The following is a 23,191-nucleotide window of genomic DNA, read 5'->3' as shown; positions in this document are numbered from 1 at the left end:
GAGGTCTTTCCCAGCTCTGCGCATTTTCCGGTGAACGCGTCCCCGCAGCCCCTTCGGTCCCCGCTCGGCCGCTTTCCGCGTTTGATCCCCAGCTCGGGCCCGACGGCCGCGGCCGCTGTGTAATTAGTTGAAACTTAACATGGGCTGTCGGAACTTTGATGTGGCCTCTCACGTAAGCTCTTCAGCGTGGGAAGTGTTCGGCCAGTTGTTTGTTTACCCCCTCGCCCGGCCTGTTAGAGAATTTTGTGATTTCTTCCTTCCGGAGCTCTCGGCGCTGTTTTTGGACTTTCTGTCCGCTTTGAGAGGTGCCATGGCATCGATGGCCCCTGAGTTGCCATTTTTGAGGCTCGCAGTCAGAAAGTAGATAATTGCGTTTATCCTCCAGCCCTCCTGGTGCCCTTTATTTGCTACGGGAAGTCGATGCTGAGTCCTTTTGCCAGCACCTTGAGGTCCTCCTTAATAAACCTTGGAGCGCAGAAAGCGGCTGGATTACGAGGCCTTTCGTGGACCTGTTGTGTGGAGGGGCCTGGAGGTTGGTTTCCGGAGTAGAGCAGCTCTCGAGATGTTACTTCTGCTTCTGCTACAGAAACGAGCGTCGTATTTGTGTCCTTGAGTTTTTGCTTTTACAGGAGGAGACGATTTACTGTAGCAGCATTGGTTTGCTGCCACTGTTCTTTTAAAAACATTTAGTATTTCTGCTTAACACTAAATTTAGAGCTGAGTTTTATTTTCTTTTGCTCTTTATGATTAGAGAATTGTATGTCAAGAGAATTGTATGTCGAGACACTCCAGTCTAGAACACAGTACTATTTCCCTTACATGACTGGGTTTAAACCAGAATATGGAAAGTCAGTACTTGTGAGATTCCCAGTCTTGTATTAGTTTCCTGTATTCCTAAGGGACAGGAGTGGTAGGATGGAACTATTTACTCCAGTTATATCAGAACCTCTTTCACTAAATATGTGTTAGATAAGAAGCAGTGTGCTACAGAGATAATGTGTTTCTTCTCTCGTGATGCTACCATAGTTTGAGCCTTAAGTTATTTTGCCATACTTCAAGGCAAGATGGTATGGAAGAAAATAGCTTTGTATATGAAATTCATTGACATTCATCTAGAAGTTTATTAAGTTGATATTTTTCTTTTTGAAATTAAAGATGGTTGCATTGCTGTAAAAAAGGAAAACTTTTTTTCACTAGTTCTTTCATAATTTTTAGCATAAATAAAGCATAGAGAGCTGGTCTACTCCAGAAAAAATATTTTCTTAAATACTTCATTTGGAGAATGGAATTCATGTTGCAGGAACATATAAACGGCTCATTTTCAAGCAGAAGAAACACCTGAATTTTGTGTTCATTGCGTTTGTTTAATGATTGTTCTCTTTAAATCATTTTTTATAATTTTCAGTTCCTTGTAGATGGTTTTGTTTACAGTGACTTCAGAGGAAGGGTGGAGGAACCTTCATGATGTGTCCTACAAAAAAACTTAGAGGAGATGAAAAGTAAAATTAAATCTGTAGTTTTCTTAAACTCTCTAGTTTAGTGGTTGGAATGATTTTTAGGACCACTGTGTTAAAAATTTCATGAGAGAAACACTTGATTATGAAATGCTTTTAGTTCAAGATGCTTGTGATAAAATTACTTATATGCCGAACATTTTGCTTTTGATCAAGCAGACCTAAAAGTTGAAGCGGACTTACGACGTAATAGTAAATGTGAAGCAATAGAAAACATTTATTTGAAAAATTTGAGGGCTTATTGAAGAAGTTTGTCTCTAGAGAAAATTGTAGCTACTTTGTTTTGGGGTTTTTTATTTATTTTTTCCATATTGTTGTTTCTTATATGAGAGAATGATCCTGATTTGTTTTCCTAGAAAAATACTTAAATTCTTGAAATTGTTTTCAATATGAATAGAATACTCATTTTTTATATTTGATCTGATGATCTTGTTGAATCTGTAATAGAAGTATATATTTAAATGTTCTTTCGTTGTAATAACATTAAAAACATTTAGTGTGCTTAGAAGAAATTGTGTGGGTTCACTTTCTGAATGCTTTTGGTAATATTACTCATTGCTTAGCCCTTAAAATTTTTTACCACAAGGAGGTTGTGCTGCTCACATATAAGGGGAGAAAGTTACAGTGTAGTTCAGAGTTTTACAAAGGCAATGAGGGGGGAAATAGGAAGCAATAGGTGATCCTTTGGGTGTTACAAAAATGTGAAGACCTGTGGGAATGAGCAATTGGCTGTGTGTTTCAGTTTGTAAACACACATTTCTCAGGGAAAAGGGGCTGCGTTTCTCAGGGAGAAGAAGCCACAGTGGGGTGCAGGACCTCTCTTTTCATCTAAACTACATTTCTGTAGAGAAAAAAAAGAAAAGAGTGGATTTGTCTAATTAGGGTTAAGTATTTTCCATTTCCATAACTAAATACAAACTACTCATTATCGCCTCTGACCCTTCTTTCTCTTAAAAACAAATTCCTTTCTTAACATTTCTGAATATAGTTGTATTTTGTCTTTTAGATAATAGACTCATATTAATTGTTTCTTTTAAAAGTATTAATTTGTACACTAAAAACTTGTTTCAGTGCAGTGAAGTTAAACTTCTAAGTAATTTTCCTTCTTTTAGTATTTGTACTTCACAGCCTCTAAGGTCTGGTGCAGAAGAGTGGGCAGGAATTCCAGGGCATGGTGGTACTAAAAAGTTTAAGTTTCTTGGGAGTAAGAACTGAAGTATCTAGCTGGGTGTCCTTTCAGGGACACCCAGGAGGGTCTGTCCTAAGTTCAGGCTAAGCAGGAGGGTCTGTTCTAAGTTCAGGCACAGCCTGTGCAATTTAGGGAACCCTGTCTCCCTGTCTCCAAATAAAGTTAGAAAAGAGGGTGGGGTATGACCTAGTGTAAAAGCCTGGGTTCAGGCTCCAGTACTTCCCCCGCACCCCCCACCCCAGAAAAAGAGAGCACTGAAGCACTTGGTGACTTAGCAAAGAATGAGTGGGAGGCCAGGGATTTAGCTCAATGGGGTGAGCACCTCCCTGGAAAGCCCAAGGCTGTGAGTTCGATCCCCGGTACAGGGGGGGAAAAAATGGATGGGAGACATAAGTGAATTACTTAAAGATAATTCTATTACATGAAACTAATCAGTTTTCCAAGTATTTCAGAAATCATCACTGCCACTGAAGCTTTATGTCATTATGAAAAGCAAACAGCCATACAGAAATTTCTTGTTTAACGTCCATATTGAATCTTTATGCAAATGGATTTAAAAGTCATTGTAGTAGTTAAACTGTTCATTGCTTATTAAGAGCTTATTTTAAAGCCTAGAGCTGTGATTGTTTTAGTATGCTTATAAATGGGAAAATTTTAAAGTAACACTCTAAAATAGTTTTCACAAATTGAGATTGTCTTTTTCTTTTAGTTCTAGATTTAAAATTAAGTTTGGAAGAAACTGTTTGCACGTCTTACCCACTTAGCTGAGTACTCCTTAGTGGTGGTCCATGTTTTGAGCAATTCCTAATTAAAGTGAAGTTGAACTAAACTTGAGGAAAACACATCTCTTCATCGTAGAGGAAATGAAACAGAGGTGCTGGGGAAGCTGGGCCTGGCTCCTCAGCAGTCTTGGCACAGTGAGGAGTGCGAGCCAGGCTCCGAGCTCATGATGCTTTTCTCCATGGTACCCTGCTGCCCTCCGGGTCATCACTACTGTAGGAAATTTGCCGATTTTAGTCCAGCGCACCCTGAGCCTTTTTATGACTTAGGCTCTTGACAATCAGGGGAAAGGGATGGGAACGGAAGGTCCTGGGCAGTCAGCACCCGAAATTGCAGCCCAAAGTGGGTCCCTCGTGCCTTTGGGGTCGCACCTCTGTGTAGTATCTTTAGTGCTGTGAAAAGCCGAACTGTCCTCAAAACACTGAACATGTGATGGAACTAGTTTGAGGGAAAATTGTTCAGTTTATTTGCATTGAAATTAAGCTTTTGATTGCCTGGGATAAAAAAAATCTAATTTATACTTTGTTTTTATTACATTAATTTTTAAAATAGAAAGAATGGTAATACTCTGGTAGTTGGTTGGTTGGTTGGTTTTTTTTCTTTGAGTTAGTCTTTTATCTTGTCCCAAATTACAGTTTGCTGTTTTGTGGGAGGCTTCCCACTATTTCCCATCATATTCTAGAAAAGCATAAAAGAAACATTTGAACACATCTGAGGTATTATTTGTTATAACTGTTACCAGTTTTATCAAGTAAATCATGTAAATATGTTGGTGAGAGTGGGAAGCTATAAAAGCCAGTAGTTTTTTTTAAAATTTCATTTAGCCTACTTTGGGTATAGATCTGTCTTTCTGCCTAGCATTAGTTTCCACCTCAAATAAAAATACATACCAAAAAGAAAATTGGAATCTTCAAAATTAGAATTTAAAAAATTGTATCAAGTACTAGGTTTTCAAAATTAAAAAGGAAAGAAAGAAAAAATGGCTTATAATTTCACAAGAAATCCTGTTTCTTTAAAATAAAAAAAAAAAGTAATTCATGAAAGGGGCTAGAAAATTCCAGCAGTACAGGAAATAGCAGATGTAGACCTCCTATCCCTGAGACGTCCTGAGGTAACTAGTGACAGATGCTTACATGTCTCTTTTGAAGAAAAAAAATTGTGATGCATGTTCCAGCTCAGTCTTATGCATTATCTTGAAGTATTTTTTATTTTACACATTTTATTTCTTCTTTAAGACAAACAGTTCTCGTATTAATGGGTTCATACTGCTCCATTGTTTGGAAGAGCCGTATCATTTCTAGAGGGCTATGTGATGGATTTTCAAGCACACCCACCCACGGACAGCACTGTGATAATGAATTGGGCCAGAGAGATGAGTGTACTTTCTAGGTCTCGAAGTGGGGCTCATCGCGTGCTGGCAGAGTGATCTCTGCAGAAGGGCTGAAACAGCGTTTCTACCAGTGACGCACAGGGCTTTTACATGCATTTTAACCCCCAATTTAAAATTTTTGCTGTCTACTCTCATGGTCTGAGCATTTTCTAAAAGTAGCTTTTGTATAAATGTTTACCTTGGGTTTTGCTTTTCTAGCGGACTATGGTGATTAATAGTAGATGTTGGAGTTTCTCCTGGAGGTATTATGAGTGGAGATACCAGACCCTAAAGAGACACAATTAAAAGTCTGGCATGACATAGTCAGTGTGTTTGTGTATTAAACGTGCTTTGAGCTGATAAAACCCGTCTAGAAGGAAAGAGAAAGTAACAAAGACAGAGGTGAAGGGCAGGGGAAACCTTAGTGACTATTCTGTAGAAAGGCAGAAGAGGAGCCCTGGGAAGTCGGACTGCAGCTCAGGTGCACCTTCATCCCCACCGAGGTGGAATGCCTCACCTGCTCCTGCTCCTGCGTCCTGGGCTGTGCTAATCCCAGCTCTGAGATAGTGGGGTTTGCTTAGGGTTCTACAGCCGGCCCTGGAAAATTACATCAGTGTAAGCGCTTTCTGTTTCTCTTTCACTTCTGAACAAACGTTGCCCTCATCCTGTACTGAAACCTCTTATATTATAAAACAGAACTCACTTTGTATCTTAAAAGATAATTATTTTGTCAGTTAAACAAAATAATGTTCACAGGTTCTTGGTATGAACTGTTGAAATGCCAATTTTCAGAAGCTCATCTTTGATTTAATTGGATATAATTAACTTGGAACTAATCTCCTCCCTGCTAAATTGATACAGTAGAATTTTATTTTGGATATAAAGTACTAAAATGTACCCAGACACAGGTGTGTCCATAGGCAAACCCATCTATTTCCTCTCCTGGGGCTGTGTTACATCAGGCCCTTGGGCCACCCCAGCGTGTCCAGTGTGGCACAGTCATTATGGCCTTGAAACAGTGGGTGTGCCCTGTGCAAGTTGTATTTACAAATGCTTCCAGGCCTCTCAGCATTTGGTATATTGGTGGAAAGTGTCTGGAACCTTCCACAGCTGTAAAGTGGTACCATAGATCAGAAAAGCATTGGTCCGCATGGTATTTATTGTCATGTATACACTGACGTGTAGGAGCTGCCATTTACAATGCAGTGTCTGCTCTAGGACCTACTATCGGTAAAACCAGCACACCTTTTTACTTTCAGCAAAGTTGCTTTCAGTCAGAATTACTGGGGTGATCAAAAAGAACTAAATGCCCAGGAGCTGCCGAGCACCTCCTTCATGAGAGCACTGGCTCTTGGTGTGTACTGCACCTGAGTGTGTTCAGGAAGCTGCTGCTGAGACCCGCGCCAAGAGGACCCCTTGGGTGAACAGCTGGGGACCAGGCTGGCAAATGAACTTGGGAGCCATGGATGGGTTCATGGTAGAGAGTGTTGATTTGTTGTGTAGTAACTTGTGTACTAGTTAAGTATTTTGAGTCGGAAATGTGTGGCTGAGCTGATGCTAAGCTAGAAATCCCTTTTTAGGGTCACCATGCTCTCCCCCTGCCTCCTTACTGCCCTGCTTCCCCTTAGAGAACCAGTGGAAGTGGCACCCGATCGCAGTGTCCAGCACAGTACCTGTTGGGGGGCCATGGTGGGCTGTTGCTGTAGGGAAAGCCACTCTCACAAGTGTTCGAAGGAGCAGTGGCACTTCTGGGGAGTGTGCGCCTCAGGAGACCCTCACCCTGGTAACCTGCCTGCCACCCTGCGGCCTAGTGTACTGTCGGCCCAGTGTACTGTTGGCGTTTTCAGATGAACCTGAGCACCTTGAAAGGGTTTGTCTCGGCCCTCACTCTCCCTCCCCTCTGCTGCTTCATCCTCACCTGCCCGCCCCCTTGCCACTGGAAGGAAGGCTGCTGCCCACTGCCCATAGCCTGGCCCCGGGCCGGGCTCTAGCACTTCCTCCATCTGTCCCCCCGTCCATGAGATAGTAGCTCCCCAGGAGTCAGCCAGGTTTGACTCTCACAGTTCCCATCAGCTATGGATCTTTGGTGTTAACTGTCTTTGTCTAGTGGAGGAATTGATGTTGATAGATGACTTGTTTATAATTGTAAATTAACATACATACAGCCATGTTCTGTCAGGTGGTAACGTGGCTTAAGTGTTCCTCAGCGTTTCTATTTGCCCGTGGGCGAGCTGGCGAGGGGCCCCGTGTGGGAAGGAAGCCCGGGCCTGGGGGTCTGCGGACTCCTCCTTCCCAGGTTCCCTAGCATAATTACCTGAAAGCGAGGTTTTGTGTTGGTAAAGTTGGCCTCTTACAGTGTTCGGTACTTAGATGACATTTTAGTTTTTCCTTTGCTTACTTAGAACATAATTTTTCTTTAAAATTATATCTTTAAATTGTTCCTGTCTCCCTTTTCACAACTCATTTTTAAAGCCATAGGCCACACTGATAGCAAACTTAGTGTGTAGTTTTGTGTTCATGTGTGTGTGTGTGCGTTTGTATCAATAGGTGAAAAACTATTTCAGGAAATTCCGAGGCCTAAAAGCGTATCTTAATCCATGTGTGTCATGCAGCCCATGTTTGCTTTCAAAAACAAGTGCATTGCATGTCACTGTCTCTGTTTATAGATTTGGGACTGGTGGGTTTCTCTCTGTGTAAGTGGAGTGGGAGGGAAGCGTTTGTCGGTGGGGGTTTAACTGGTCATAGACAGTAGTAGTTACTGGAGGCACAATAGTCATGGAGTGCTTTCTCTGACACATGTGGAGTTACAGTGTGCAAAAACGCTAATTTGTCTTCTTTTCTTCCCCTTAGCCATCTGTTGAATCTTCAAGTCCAGGTAAGTATTTTTCCTCCATTTTTAATAATCTCTAATATTTGCCCTGTAATTGCATAAAGGCTAGAGGAGATAGAATGTCATCTGACTTGCTTTTCTTCTGAATGCTTCTTTTCTCTGGGGAGAAAGAAATGGATGACATATTTCACTACCCTTGAAAGTACAGGTGAGGCGGCTGTGAGTTCACCCTCATGCCTATTTTTGGTCTGTTCTCCTTCTCTTTGTCCTTCTCTTTCTCTTAAGTTGCCTTATGTATACCTTGTAGTTTTACATTGTTATTTGAGTTGAAGTATATATGAAGTATCTTTTTGAAAAAGGAATCTGATTAAAAATACTTGTGTAGGAAATTAAAATTTTTTATTTGAGGAAAAAATTGTTAGTGTATTTACTGCAGGAGGGAACAGTTGAGTATGCAAAAGGTTCAACAGGTAAATGTTCAGTGTTATGAATTAATTATATTATTCTCAGATTTTAGTAGTATCAAGTTTTATCCTTTGACCATACATCTTAAGGTTTTTAATATTCTCATTCATATACAGTAGGTTTTTCTATTCCTGTCTTAGTAGTTACAAATTTTTGATCCTTGGACCAATTTGGATCGCCTATGTTTTGGAGGACCACTATAATCTTTTAAAATTTACATATTCCACATAAAATCTAGATGGAGAGTTCATGCTCAGTCCCAGGGCCTGGCCCCACCGTGGAGCATGCCCTCCATCTCTCATGCTGATTTAGATCACCGTGTAGGCAGAGCCAGCCCAGGCCAGTGCGGGGAGCATGGACAGGCGCTCTGAGGCTTGGCCCCGTACACACATGTGCTGGGTGCTTAGCTGTGACACATTCCACACTGCTGTATTTTCATGTTTGGAAGCAGCCGCATTTCTGTGTTTTAAATTATAGGAAGAATGCTTTTCATAATGTTCAACACAATATGAGCCCTTTTTAATGATCCAAGGTCCTTTGTGTGAGTGCAAGTAATCCCACTCTCTGAGGATTAGATTACTTCCAGAACACTCTTAAATAACCAGAACACTCAGTTTACATTTGATTTCTCTATTTCATCTAAAAATGTCTTTTTCTTATATGCATTATGATTAAAGTACATTAAGTTTTGTGACATTTGTGACACTCAAGGAGTTTTTAACTTTTGTAAGTATGTTCTGGATGGTTAACATTGCATGTAACCTGACCGGAGCTAAGTGTTGTATCACTGTATCATTGTTTCCCGTATTTTTTTTTTTTTTTTTCAAAACACATTGAAAAAGCAGGTTCTTGTATTTATAGTGACATTGCAAGTGGAGTGAGTTTTAGGTGCGCCTATGAGTTTGGAAGAGCAGACACCCAGATAAAATGAAATACTTGTGTCAGGTCTGATAGTTGTAGATGACTTCCACAGTTTGTGTCCACCTGTGCAGAGCTGGGGGAGGAGCAGAGCAGAAAGGACAGAGATGTTTCTAGTAGCTTTTGCTGCTTGTTGATATGTAGGTGTTAAGGTTCATATTGTTTATGTTTCTGTTAGGTTGTTTTCCAGCTGAGGAAAATCTTATGCATTTCACAGTATTTGTAGCCTCTGGCTTCAGCCCAAAGGAATGTTTAATGTTCTTTTAGGTAATAATAGTTTTAGGGGAGTTACGAAAGTTGGTGGAGAAGACCATGAGTACAGGCCTCTTGCAAAAAAGATTTTTGATCTGCTGGTTAAAAAAAAAAACGGCCTTTTTTAGCATCTGGGGTTGGGAATCGGTGTTAGTAATTGTGCTTATGTGATCACAGTCAGTGGTTTGTTTATAGATTTTACCAGTATAAACCAGAGAGGAGGACCAGTGTAAGTTTTCAGCTATAAGACCGATCATCATTAGAAGTGGGAATTAAGGCAGAGGAAGAAAAAAATTTAAATGATTAAATAAGTACATGTGAATATATTGTAAACTGAATCTGTCTTTGAGTCTTTGAAAAGATACAAACTGTCCTGGGCGTGGTGTATCCCAGCAGTTAGGCTGAGGCAGAGGGTTGGGTGTGAGTTCAGCGCCAGACTGAGCTACCCTGTGAGACCCTGTTCTAAATGAAGGATAAGATTTCTTCTACAGGGAAAAAAACCCACAAAACTTTGCAGCAATTGTGCAATGTGGTGGGATCTCCTAGCAGATCTGTGGCACTTGGCTTCCCTGTAAAGCAGGGCACTTACACAAAGCACTGTGCTTACAGTTACTGATAGTGCACTGCTAGAATTTTCCCTTAGAAGCAGCCTAGGGGTGGTCCAGCAGTTGACAGAAAGGAACAGAATGGTTGGTTGGTCCGAGAGACCACGGTGAGAAGTCAGATAAGACAGAGGTCGATTATAGCAGAATAATTGAAGTTAAAAGTTTGTAGAATAGTTCTATTGGTGGGAAGGGAGTTGGAGGAGGAGATGCTCTCCTGTGTTGTGTTACTCGATATGTAGAAGTAAAATGGCAAGTTTTCGTCAGCTTTGCAGATACTACCAAAGAAATAGGGCAGCCAGGCATGGTGGCGCGTGCTTGGGAGGCTGAGGCAGGAGGACTGCCATGAGTTCGAGGCCAGCCTGGACTGCAAAGTGCATTCAAGGCCAGCCTGAACTGCCTCATGAAACCCTGTCTTAAAAAAGGAAAAAGAAAGAGAAGTGGTGTAAGTTGGTGGGGAGGTAATAAGTAGTTAGGGCTTAAGCGTAGCCTGCGTGATGGTAACTTGCCTTCAGGAAGAATTCTGTCCAAGGTAATAGTAGACCCAAACAGTGGCCTGGGGTTTTGGAGGAGCCTTTCCACCTACAAGGAAGGAGAGAAGCATAGAATCATCTGTGCTTACTACTGAGTATCTCCGATGATGGCCAGGAGCACTGAGAAACGTGAGAAAAATTTCCATACAAGACTCAGAAGAAGACAGAACATGAAGCTGTAGCTAAGACAGTGGCTTTCCAGGGGGACCCTAGTGTCTGGGCCACCACCCAGAGCCGAAATGGTCTATGACAGTTAGGTAGCCTTTTCTTAATGTCCAGGAGAAATAATAACATCTTTGTAAACCATTTTAAAGCTTCAATAAATGTCAGCAGCTCATTTTTACTGTAATGTGGTGTGAGATCTGATTTGGCAGAGAATTGTTTGCTGTGTTTAATAGCAGTTTCTTACACTTTTCAATGAGCACAGTGTCTTTTTCCCCCTTGCATCTCACCCGGCTTACAGTGGCTCATCTGAGTCCGCGAACGTGGGCTCCTTCCCGAGCCTCCTTACGGAGCAGGAGGTGAAGCCAGGCACAGTTCATCTTTGCCGCTCCTGGCACCCAGTTTAGAGGTGCTCCGTAAACTCTAAGGCCCAAGTCTTTGGTATTTTTCCTCATTTTTTAGTGGGACAGTGCTGACTTGATAGGATGATTGGAAGGTAGAGATGATGCATGTGAAGTGCCTGAACACACTTATGTCTGGCACATGGTAAGCTAAACATGGTGCTTATGCCAGGTCTGGTGCTCCACGCCATAAAGCAGTACTCGGGAGGCTGAGGCCAGTGTAGAATACATAGTGAGGCCCCATCTTAAGAAACAAACAAAATGGTGCTTATTTACAAAGTTATGGGAGGGGCTGAAGAGCCTCATCTCTAGCAGAAGTCAGCCTCTGTGTATGTTTCACTCATCGGATTTTATACCAGGATGAAATACATACATAACTGGATAGAACCATCAACATTTCAGGTGATAAAAAGATGGCTGATTTTTTCATGTTAACCCGTTTATAGCAAAGATTGAGATTTTTTGAATGAAATTCTTGGTGTTACTTAGAAGAATTGGAGGAGCAAGAATTTGAAGAGAACACTTTCCACCATGTCCCACTGTTCCGGGTGTTCCAAGACGGTCCCTGGGGCGCAAGGTGAAGCCCCGCGTTCACCCCTCAGTCCAGCGCTCCTGCAGCCCCGAGTGGCACTGCACCCTGAGGCCAGAAGGAGGCCCAGGGCACACACCTAGCTGCTGGGCCGTGATGGCCCGACCTGTCAGATCCTGCAGTGCTCTGTGGCCAGCCAGCCGGCCCTGGCTTATTGTAAATGTCTCTGATGAAAGTTTTGTATGCAGATTGAATAAATTTTGCTTTTATCTCTGAGCTATTTCAGTTCAAAAATCAGCTGAGTCACTCAAATGCTGGAATACATTTCCAGGGAAGCGCTGATAAAAGAGTGTCCTGTTCACCTGTCTTTTAACTTGACCACGTGTAGTTTCATTGCTTCCCGCGCTATCGCCTTCCAAATAACCAGCCTACAGGGCTGAGCACCGACCCTGTTGCTGACAGCCGTGGCTGGAGTCAGGTGGCCTCCAGGTGACCAGGGCCTCCAGGCCACAGCCTGTTAGTAATCCTATGGTTCAAATTGTGATTTTTTTCTTTCCCCTCCACAAACAGAAAGGCCGTTCTTACTTGGGCTGACCATTTACACGTCACACTTCCTGTTTAGAAGGTTATGACACAGTTTTCAGGTCACCAAGTGCCACATCCTGCCCCCTGTTGTGGTGTGACTGAGTGTGTGAAGCTGAGGCAGGGCAGTGCAAGGAGCTGTGCCATGTGGGGGACAAGAAAGGACAAGGCTTTTAAAAGCGGAAATCTTAGTGTACATAGCTTTTTCCTTGTGCTTTGACTTTTATCCAGCTTCAGATAAGTAATGCATATACACTAAAAAAGTATTAATAAGACACTTAATTTGGTTCACCAAACTTTTTAAAATATTCTTTACCAGGAGGTTCAGCAACATCAGATGACCATGAATTTGATCCATCAGCTGACATGCTGGTTCATGATTTTGATGATGAACGAACATTAGAAGAGGAAGAAATGATGGAAGGAGAAACAAACTTCAGTTCTGAAATAGAGGATCTTGCAAGGGTAAATAATATTAAGAGCTAGGGGATAAAGTGGTGATGACTTTGTGGAGAGAAGAAATAATTGATTCTCTCTGTATTTTGGGGGGACATTTATAGTTCTTATGGAAAAAAGTCCGTGTGGTCACAGAAGGATAAAGTTTGAAATGAAGGGTTTAGAGTAGCTGTATTGCGTGAAGTAATAAAAGTGGAAGTGACTCTGGTACGACATTACAGGCCTGGGCCCAGAAGGGTTCGAGATCCCTGCTGTCCCTTAGCCTTCCACAGTGGCCGACCTTTTCCTTAGCCTACAGAGCCCACGTGTCCTAACACCTGTGCCCGTTTCCGTCCTCTGCGTGCAGTGTTGTGGAGTGTGTCCGCCCCTCGCTGTCAGCAACTGACTTTCATTGGTACAGCCACCGCTGCGTCCGGCCACTGCCACGTCCTCTCTACGCCTTTCTTTTTTTCAGTGGTTTTTGATGCAAGTTAGTGTTCCCCTCCTACTTGGATTCTGGACTTATACTGGCAGGCAGTGTAATCTCCCCCGTTCTCTTCCTGTTCTGTGTCCTCCTTTTTTTTTTTTTTTTTCCTTTTTGAGACGGTCTCACTATGTAGTTTAGGCTGGCCTTGAGCTCACTTTGTAGCCCAAGCTGGCCTTGAAGTTTCGGCAGTCCTCCTGCTTCAGCCTCCCAAGAGCTGAGATTGCAGGCGTGCATCACCATGCCCGGCCTTCTTCCTTTACTACCTAAGGTTTAGACGTTTACATTTCCTGATCCTTGCTTCTTAGCCTTCTCATCTATCTCTAGATTGTTATTCCTCACAATGTAGGTTGAGGGTTGGTTGTGTCAGGGGTATCCGTGGACATACTCGGGAGCAGGCTCCTATGGCCCTGCCTTTCCTCACTAGCTCAGCCTAGGAGGGCGGGTGTGTCTCCATCTCATTGGGCAGGTTTGAATTGCACACCCATTGCATTTCAAAGTCCCTGCACTCTGTGAGCTGTTTCCACGGTGTGTGTTCTCCCTAGTTTGTATGTCCAGCATGAGGTCATCCCCAGTCTCCAGTACTCCACACACATGGAAATTATGAACACCCGGTACTCTCCTCCTCCTTGCTATGCTTTGCCCTTCTTCTGTAGCTCTGTGGAAACTAGTTCTTCTGCTTATCTGGTTCTAAAGTCAGACCCAGGAGTCCTCATCCTCCGTGCCCAGTGTCCATTCTCTGAGTGACAAGACTGGCCTTCCACTCCGTGGCGAGCCTAGTCTTCCTGTCCTACTCTGTCTTTGCCCGGGAAGCCGCCCAGTCTTCCTTGATGGTTGCGGCAGCTTCTCAGCTGGCCACCCCATCTCCTCTCGGCGCCTTGCTGCAGTATGCTGACCCCCAGCAGTGCTGAGCTTGCTGTAATAATTCTGTGTATTTCATCCTGAAGATGGTCGAGACATCTTCATGGAGCTCACATCCCCCACGCCATGTGGCCTGCCATCTGACCACCAGGCTTCGCTGCATGCTCTGGGGGTGCTGCGTGAGCTGCATTTGCTGCTGGGGTGGCCCCTGGCTTCCTGCTTCAAGGCTTTTGGCCTCCTCACTGTCTGCATGGGCTTCTTAAGGCTGGTTCCTCCTCATCTGGGCTTGGTGTTACTCTTCATTGTGCATTTCCTGTCCTCTAGTTGGCTTTTCAAAAAACAAGCAGACAAAACTGTATTGTACCCTGTGCTCTCCCCCCCCCCCGAATTAATATAACAACTGTGTATTTGTCATCTGTAGCCTCTGTTACTTTTTTGAGAGGAGGGACCAACACTGTTCTACTCACCGGTATGTGTCATGGTAAATAAAAGCACTGGATGAGTGAGCACCTGAATTGTCCGGTCTGCTCTGACAGAAGTTGGTGCGTGTGCAGCTGCTGTCCTCCATGGTGAAAAGAACACGCACTGAGATGCGCTGCCAGCTTCTAAGGATTTAGAAAATGTACTGTGAAGAATTACTAATCTCTGTTTCAGAATTTTTATTTGAACTTTTTATAGTATAAAAGCGCCTGAAAAGCAGTCCTGGTACTGTTCAGGCTGCTCTGGTCAGGTGGCCTTGCTTGGAATTTCCCACGCTGACCTGGTCTGTGGTGCTTCTTACTCTACTCCAGAGAGCACAGCTGCTCTGAGCGATGCTTTGCATTGGTCACCGTAGTGACTGATCATGAGGATGGGTTAAAGAGCAGCGGTGAACTTAGGGTCGGGTTACTCTTAAAGTGTGGGGCTGGGAAGCAGTTCAGGAGACAAGAACAGCTGGCTAGCTTAACAGCGATGACTGCTTCCTGTGTTTTGAAGTGAAAAGGCAGTTGTCTTCCGTTATTTGCTCAGAACTGTCTGCACTGTAATTACAGATTCTGAGTGGATGGCAAGAATGAGAGGTGAAGGAGGCCAACTCTTCACTAGCAAGAATGATTGAGTTACAGCGGGTCACGGTGTATGCCGTGGTGGGATGGTTTTCTTCTGCTTCAGGAAGCAGGGTACCTACTACATTTCATTAGTATCAGATCGCTAATGGACTGCTTTACCAGAATTCTAGGTGTGTTTTTGTCCACCCCTTTGCCCAGCTTGTTTTAGCCCCCTAAACTTAGCTTCACCTGATCCTCCTTTAGAGACAGCAATTAAAGTAGAATTATTTACAGAGACTACAGAAGGGGAGGAACAGACCAAAAAAAAAAAAAAATTAGATTTCGTCATAGTGACTATTCATCTGATCCTACAGAAGCAAAACAGTTATATTAAGAAATGGCAGAGTTTCTCTGCTGGCACTTTGTTTGCATGAAATAGTTTTCTGATGTAATTTTTGATAAAACTTTTTTTTTTGGTCTTTTTCGTTTTTATCGGTACCAGGGATCGAACTCACGACTGCCTGCTTGCAAGGCAGGCACTTATGCCGCTGAGCTAAATCCCCAACCCCTTGATAAAACTCTTGACAGTTTGCTTGTGAGTTAAGAATAACTCAGTAGTTTGTGGTTTTAAGTTCAATTTGGATTCTGATTTTGTGAATACTTGACAGAAGCAGCTTTTTTGTTTTCTATTACAGTTGTGTGCATTTATGTTTCTGATATAAAATGCCTTTTTCATTGTAAGTTTAACATTTAAATGTTTTCATAGAATTAGGGATTTTAGAATTTTCTGTGGTTGAAGGAGGGGTGTCAAAATCATTTCTATAATAAAGAGGCTTTCATTTTCTATGAGCAATATTTAAACTTTTTTTAAAATTTCAGATGCACTCTTAATAGATGAGAAGATCATGATTAGTGATATCTTTATATATTTAGATACATTTCAGAAAGAACACAATATCAATATGTAATATGAACTTTTAAGCATTAGGCATGCGCAGTAGCTGGAGAGTACAGATTAAATGGGAGTGATCTTCCTGAAGTATAGTGTAGCCCAAATTTTCCAGATGTAAAGGAGGCGCCAGCACAGTCTCATCCCTCCAGAGCAGCCCTGCCCCCTGGGAGGGGGTTGCCTTAGCAACGACCTCTTCTGCCTCACTGGGATGTGGTCCCTGGGCCTTACTGAGTTTCTGTCCCCTGTCTCGCCTCCTCAGTATATCTTTCTTTAGTGGCGGTGGGTGTCTGTGGCCCCGGAGCTGCACCTGTCCCTGCCTTGAAGGCCTGTGTGTGCTGCCATAAGCAGTGATTCCTGCAGGACTGAAGCTAGTGTTTGGGGCTGGGTGGCACCCCCTCCGCGGGTGATTAGGTGACATGATTCTACAGTCATGATGTCGGGCAGACTTCACCTTGATCATTTGTGTTCCTCTTCCACTCACGCTGGCTACCATTCAGCTCTTGCAGGTGCCACACGCATCCTGCATCCTCACGAGTCCTGTGCTGTGTCCCTCAGTCTTGTCAGCCTGGCACCTATATCTCATGCTACACTAACCTGGTACACCCCTAACTTGAGGGCCCAGTTCCCAGAGGGTGGTGTGTTTGTGCACCCAGCTGCCTGGGATCCTGACAAAGCCAAGATAGCCAGCTCCAGGTGTCTTTACTAAAATGATATGTCTGGCACATAATAAGCACTGCATTAGTTCTTGTAGTGCCTCTCTGGATCATCCAGAACTGGGACCTGAGAGCTCTGTGCTGTGCTGTGAAAGTGCACTATTTACCAACCAGCGTCTCTCTGCTCCCCTGTTCTACATTCTGGACAATGCCATGAATGGAAATAAAGCACTGCTGCTTCCTTCTGATGCTTCCTGGAAGCCGGAGGAAACCCCCTGTTTCTGGTGGAATGTGGGATTTAGTAAAGGAAGCTACTGGACTAGGTGACCGACAGGGCCCACTGGAACCCCATGCTGGAAAATTTTTATCATTCAGTTTTTATTTCAGAGGGAAAAGCAGAATGTTTGCTTTCCAGGATATCCACACTGTTTCTAGCATCAAAATCTGGGGAGCACAAAGACAAATCCATCTGGACTATTACAGGGAAGAGGAGGAATTTAGTGCATGGCTCGTGGGACTTTATTAAGTGTCGGCACAGCCAGGCCTGGGGACACAAGTCTACCCAGAGCGCATTTCCTCTGCTGTGCCACCTGGCTGGCTCCCTGGTTGCAGCTTAGGTTCATTGCAGGAAGTTGTCAGTCCTAGATCTTTAGGCTCTGCTCGAGATAGTTAGTGCATCTTTCTACAGCAGCTAGTCATAAAATTCCAGAAACAAAATATGAAGCAAGATGTCTCTCCTACCCCTCCCCACCTGCTGCCCGGTGAAGGTTATTATTCTTGTGGACCAAGGAGAACTGACTGAAGAAAGCACAGATGGGGCTTGCATTGCGGTTGCCAATCTTAAGTGTTTGCGATGTTTTTACTATGACAAGAAAAGAGAAGGACATCCCTAGACTGATGGATACATTGTCACCTGGAGACAAAGACTCAGCAGAATTATCAAACTTTCCAGTGTCCAAAGCACCCGTGACTGGCTGGGCCTGGTGGGTCTTGCCTGTGATCCTAGCACTTGGGAGGCTGAGACAGGAAGGTTACTGTGAATTCAAAGCCAGCCTGAACTGCAAAGTTAGGCCCTATCTCAAAAAGATGAAAAAAAAAGAAAGCACCCAAGATTTAGTGCGTTTTCCACATGTCCCACACCACGAATGCCATGAGCTTCTCTGAAGGAATAGTGTACTAAGAAAAACAAGAGACTGTAGAGTGTGCTAATTGGCCAAGAGAATAAGGAAGCCAAAGGAAAACACAAGGAACCGATGGCCAGAAGACACAGGCCGCCTCCAGCTCCAAGGCTAAATCCAGTGAGCCTGAGCCCACTGTCAGCTGCCTGCTGCCTGTCTCCGCGTGGGTTTCTGGGTAAACATGGTGATCCAGTGCCTGTGTGCAGATTGCAAGGATCAGATCAGAGGAAGCACCTCCGTCTCTTGGACATCAGTCATCTGTGTGTTCTGCTACCCGTTGGAAATGCAGGTCATTGTGACCAGTAGCATTTTAACCTGCTGTGATGCAGAGCCAAAAGTCACCCTGTACAGTGGCCCAGTGCCCCTCTCCACCCCAGCCCCTCCCGCTAGTGCCTCCTGTCCAGGCTGGTCTCCCAACAGGGTCGGCTACTTGTGTCTCCAGACAGTGAGAACCCACCTTAGTCTTCCTGTGTCTGCTTCACTTCCCAGAGTGACCTCTGCTTCCATCTGTGTTGTTGCAGGTGACAAGGCTTCTGTCTGATGACCAGAAGCATTCCTCTGTAGGGTAATGGTTCACTGGTGTTTTGCCATGGGTGTGTCACGTGTGCCTTTCCGAAGGCAGTCCCTTGCTAGTACCAGCACCGTCACCTGAAACCTGATGGGTCGTGGACTCCAAGACAAGACCCAGCGCTTTTTGAAAATAAAGCTTTAAAGTGTTTTTGATGCCCTCAAATGACAGGCCATCAGGAGAAAACAGTGATCTGACTGATAGTTTACTTGGTTCCTCAGGGTGGCCAAGTGCTGTGGCCCAGTGAGAGGAGGAGGTCAGACTGGAACGTGAGGTAGCTGTGGTTTCTCAGCGCTGTGTGCAGGTGTGAGGTAGCTGCCACCTGGAATCCCAGCCTTGGTGAGGCTGCAGCAGGATTTCAAGTTGTAGGCCAGCTTGGGCCGCATAATAAAACCTGATTGCAAATGAAACTCAGACGAGTACATCCTAGGACCCTGTGTTAGGTTAGCTTCAAGGAGAACTAAGTGTGAGATGGGCTGCCATCAGTTCTCTGGGGCCTGTGCATGTTGAGTGGGAGCCACAGAGACTGCACCAGCAGTCTCCCCAGAGACCTCTGGCCCATCGAGCAGGATGCAAGCTGGGCTTAGAGGTCTGGGGGTCACACTGACGTCTCAGTACAGTATGTTTCTCCCTGCTGGTTTCCTTATCTGCAGGTAGAAGTAGCAAACAAAAGTAGGCAGTCCTGTCCAGTTCTGCTAAAGATCCAGTGAGATTCTGTTGTGGCTCTGTTTCCCTTTTGAGAGAGAAAAACTGAGCGAAGTGTGGAACCTAGACTTGCCACGTGAGAGGTGCTTCCCAACAGTTGCTTGCTCCTGTGCAGAGCCCGCCCTTCATGTGTCTGTCTGGCAAGTGTGAAGTTCTGTTTATTTGTAAAGCACTGACCCTTTAATCCAGGTCTCAGTGTCCTCCACTCAAGGGTGGCATGTGGCCTGCTGCCCGCCGTCCAGCACTGTCCATATCATGCTCCGGAGCAGTGTGAGGGCTGCGGGCTTAGGGTGTCTGCCATCATTCAGCGGGTGCACCGGTGTGTGCAGTCGTGTCAGTGTGAAAGGGAGCAGTAGCAGTAGTTTCTTCCTGTTTCAAAAGTGTATGTTGGAAGTGTTACACTGCTGCTCACTCACAGATTCCGAGTGAGGGAGTGACTTTTGTAATCTCAGCAGTAGTGTCACCAGCTTGTCCTGTGCTCTCAGCCACAGCGTCTCTTAACACATGGCCTCGACTTCTCTGTGCCTAGTAAGACACAGAGTGCTAAGGCCATGCGGAATGCTGGTCACACACAGCATTCTCTGGCTCCCACACTGACTTTTCTGTGGGTTTTCAGAGCATGCATTTGTGTGTTGTGTGCATGCCCAATGTGTTCAAATAATGTGAGTTTTCATCGTGTTTCCTCGTACTTTGTACAACTTCACCAGTGATTAGAGTATCTTCTCCAGAAAGCTTGTCCCACGTCACTGCTGAAGGGTGTTGGGGGATGGAAGCCCTGATAAGGCGGCTGGTGTCTCAGGGGACGATGGCTCCTAGAGGCGAGTGCTTTGGTCTGGCTGCATCTGTGTGACTTGTGACTGCAAAGGGAGCTGCCTGTGATTCCTTTTCCAGGAGATGGGAGGCCAGCTCTGTCACATGGGCAGAAATGGTAGCGTGAGGTGATTCTCCACGGAAGAGGCACAGACACCACAGGGAAGCATCTAATGCAGTGTTATCTGTGGATTGGCGCTGCTTTTCAATGTGTTTTGGCCATTGTGTTTGGCATTTCATTTCTTCCTGGGTTTATTAACTTAGGTGAAAGCCTATTTCCTAATCTCGCTTGCTCCAAATCAATATGCTTCATTTAATAATAGGTAATCCACGTGAAACTTCTCATTGACTGTCATTATATATGTACTGGATTGGTTGCAAAAAATAGTTTTAGACAAATGTCACTTTCATTTTAGTTGAACAGATTTTGTTAGCAAAATTGGTCAAAAAATTAAAATTGGTCAGTTTTACAGAAATACTTAAAAGACTGGGATGTTCATAGTTTTCAAAAATATTTTCAGTTTTACTTGTTTAATTTGAATTTTTTTAGGGGGAGTACCAAGGCTCAAACTTGTGACCTTGTGCTTGCCAGGCAAGTGCTTATGCTACTGAGCTAAATCCCTGGCCCAATTGGAAAATTTTTCATGTGTGTTTTTAAGTGCATAGAGTGCAGCTTTATGTATAGCCTAAAGATATGAACTCACTTGATATAAAAAACTAACTTTTATTTTGGTCTGTTTAGGAAGGCGACATGCCAATTCATGAACTTCTCAGCCTTTATGGTTACGACAGTACTGTCCGACTACCTGAAGAGGATGAGGAAGAGGAGGAGGAGGAGGAGGAAGGGGAAGATGACGAAGACGCCGATAATGATGACCACAGTGGCTGCAGTGGAGAGAATAAGGTGAGGTCACATGTCATCTCTAGCCAGGGGGCCTGTGCAGTGGGAAATCAAAAGGTGAATACTTAAAAGTTTCAAAGATTTATTAGGCAGGCCTGGTGACACACACCTTTAATCCCATACTTGGGAGCCTGAAGCAGGAGCATCACCAAGAGTTCAAGGCTTGCCTGGGCTACTATGTAGTGAGACCTGGCCTCACAAAACCAAATCCATGAGTGAAGTTTCTTGCAGTGAAAGACACATTCCCCTGGACACCCCCCCCACACACACACACACTCCCCATTGCTTCCCATTCTGCTTGCCACTGTCTGAAGTCTCATTTTCCAAGTGTCTTTGCAGGGTATGATCAAAAATACAGGGACTGCCGCTGCCGAGTGCCATCCAGCAGAAAGGCAGGCTTATGACATGTGCTCATCCATCTCACTAGGTCAGCTTTCGAGCCACTCCGAGATCTTCCCCAGGGGCAAAGTGACCATGAAAGGAAAAGGTTTTGAGTTGTTGCAGGACCCTGAGGCAGCCTTGACAGCGAAGCTGCAGATGCTCAGGGGACAGTAGCTCTGGATGTACTGCAGGATGTGGCAGGACCCCGGCTGGGTGTGTTCCTGGGGTGGGGGTGATTAGCTTGAGGGGAGTTCATTGCAACATGTCTCCCACTGGGAGAAATTTACTGTGGGCTTCTGGCACACCTTGTGTACCCCAAGACCTGTAGTGAATGACAGAAATCACAGACAGTGCCAAATTCTGAATATAATTTATAAGTGAAGTATAGAAAGAGATTAAATGTTGAAAAGGTACTGATCCACATGTAACACAGACATTGGAAACTCTGAGCTGTACTTCTGAGAGGACAGTTTGTTTTGTCGTTTTAGATTTCTTCTCTGCTTTTCTAAGTAGTTTGTGATAGCATTTTTTAAAAATACTATTAACTTTAAACAGGAAGAGCTGACAGTTCTGTGCTTATTTTTTCTTATTTTATTTTGAAATAATTTTAGATGTTAGAAGAGTTTTAGAGTTGACACAGAAAGCTGCTGTCTGTTGTTTACCCAACTTCCCCTGATACTAACTTTATCAGAACTAACAAGTCAGCGCTAAAGTACCACCATTAGGTGGACTGCTTGGACTTCCCTATTTGTTCTTCATTAATGTCATGTTTTCTGTCTGGGGCAGTGTTCTTTGCACCTAAGTAAGTGTCATTTATTGTCTGGTAGGAAGAGAACGTAAAGGACTCATCCGGTCAGGAGGATGAAACGCAGTCTTCCAATGACGACCCGTCGCAGTCTGCTGCTGCTCAAGACGCGCAGGAAATGATCCGCCCACGCAGGTGTAAATATTTTGACACAAGTAAGTGTTATTGTGCAGTTACAATAAAGATTTCACTGCTTTATGTGTTAGCCAAAATTCTAACACATGTGCCACTGCCCTTTTTGAATTCATTTACTCTGAAATCTCTTCTAGAAGTAGATGGGTTCCTTGGGTTATTAGTTGAGGGGACCAGGGCCCCAAGGTTGGTGAATGCCCAATGGCAGCCACGGTGCTGCTTGGCTCCAGCTGTACTTTTTCCTGTCCTGGCATCTTGCCCGTTCCATTTTTCTGCTTTACTTTGCCTTGTAGCCTTCTGAGGTGTTGTCATGTTCATTCAGAGCAATGTGTTGTAAGAATTGTATCGTTCAGCAGTTTCTTGGTTGTGTGGACCGGCTAGAATAGTGGTGACTCTGTGGCACGCATGTTGTTTTAAGATAAAATATGTTACCAGGGAGTCAGTTTTTTGTCGACACTAAAACCTCAGCATTCAGGCAGTGTTGGTGCTTTGCAACAAATAAGTGGGTTTTGGTCACATTTGGCACTTGGACCTAAAAGGGTCACATCACAGCCCTAGAATACATACACATAGACCCAGATGGCTGCGACATCTTCAATGATGCAGTCACCCAAAACCCCCATCATACTGTGCCATGCAGGGCAAACTGAGGTAGGATCGCACAGGCATGGCTGTGACCAAGCACTTAACATTGGCAGCCTCATGCTCTTGAGTCCGAGGCAGTCACTCTTGAGGTGGGGACTCCTGTGTGTGTGGTCACTGCCTCTGCTGCCTGTTCCTTCCAAGTCAGTCTAGAAGGTGACTGCTTGCTCAGAACAGCTGGCTTGGTAGTGTTACATTGGTGATCTGAATTTCTGTATTTGGAAAGGAAGAAAGGACATGAAGAGATGGAACTTCATGAGACGTACTAAGGCGACCGCTGTTTAAGCATGCCTGGCACCAAGGGTGACTGCTCAGTTGGGAAGCGAATTACAGTTTTTGTATGAGAAGTGCCATGAGTTCCACCAAAGATCTGGTTCAAGAGAAAGTGTGCTGGTGCCAGGAAGGCTTGGTGACAGGAGTCATGGTGTGAATTTGTCTGTGTAAAGTGTTCCTTTAGCTAGACTCCACTGCCGGAGTCTGCAGACACCAGGCCCGCTGTATCTCTGTTGCGCCTTTCGGGATGGGCGTTCCCA

The 23,191-nt window shown here is 44.3% G+C and overlaps 1 protein-coding gene across 15 annotated transcripts in view; it reads left to right on the top strand.

Moving 5' to 3' along the window:
* The window catches only part of Mier1 (MIER1 transcriptional regulator), a 49,977-nt gene that overhangs the window by 5,621 nt on the left and 21,165 nt on the right, over positions 1-23,191 (top strand). For 7 of the 15 annotated variants that reach the window (XM_003479106.4, XM_013142867.3, XM_013142870.3 and 4 more), the window contains 4 exons: positions 7,703-7,727; positions 12,446-12,591; positions 20,540-20,701; positions 21,907-22,039. In XM_003479106.4, coding sequence (XP_003479154.2) covers positions 7,703-7,727; positions 12,446-12,591; positions 20,540-20,701; positions 21,907-22,039 — 466 coding nt within the window. Of the gene's footprint in view, positions 1-7,702; positions 7,728-7,853; positions 7,891-12,445; positions 12,592-20,539; positions 20,702-21,906; positions 22,040-23,191 lie in introns of all 15 variants that reach the window. The other 8 variants (XM_063258749.1, XM_023561184.2, XM_063258742.1 and 5 more) reach the window with 2 other exon arrangements.

This window comes from Cavia porcellus, unplaced genomic scaffold (assembly GCF_034190915.1).
Source record: "Cavia porcellus strain 051 isolate PalLab524CR breed Dunkin Hartley unplaced genomic scaffold, mCavPor4.1 scaffold_1, whole genome shotgun sequence".
Taxonomy (NCBI): Eukaryota; Metazoa; Chordata; class Mammalia; order Rodentia; family Caviidae; genus Cavia; species Cavia porcellus.
Note: the sequence above shows the minus strand (reverse complement) of the source record. Positions and strands in the feature narration are given on the sequence as shown.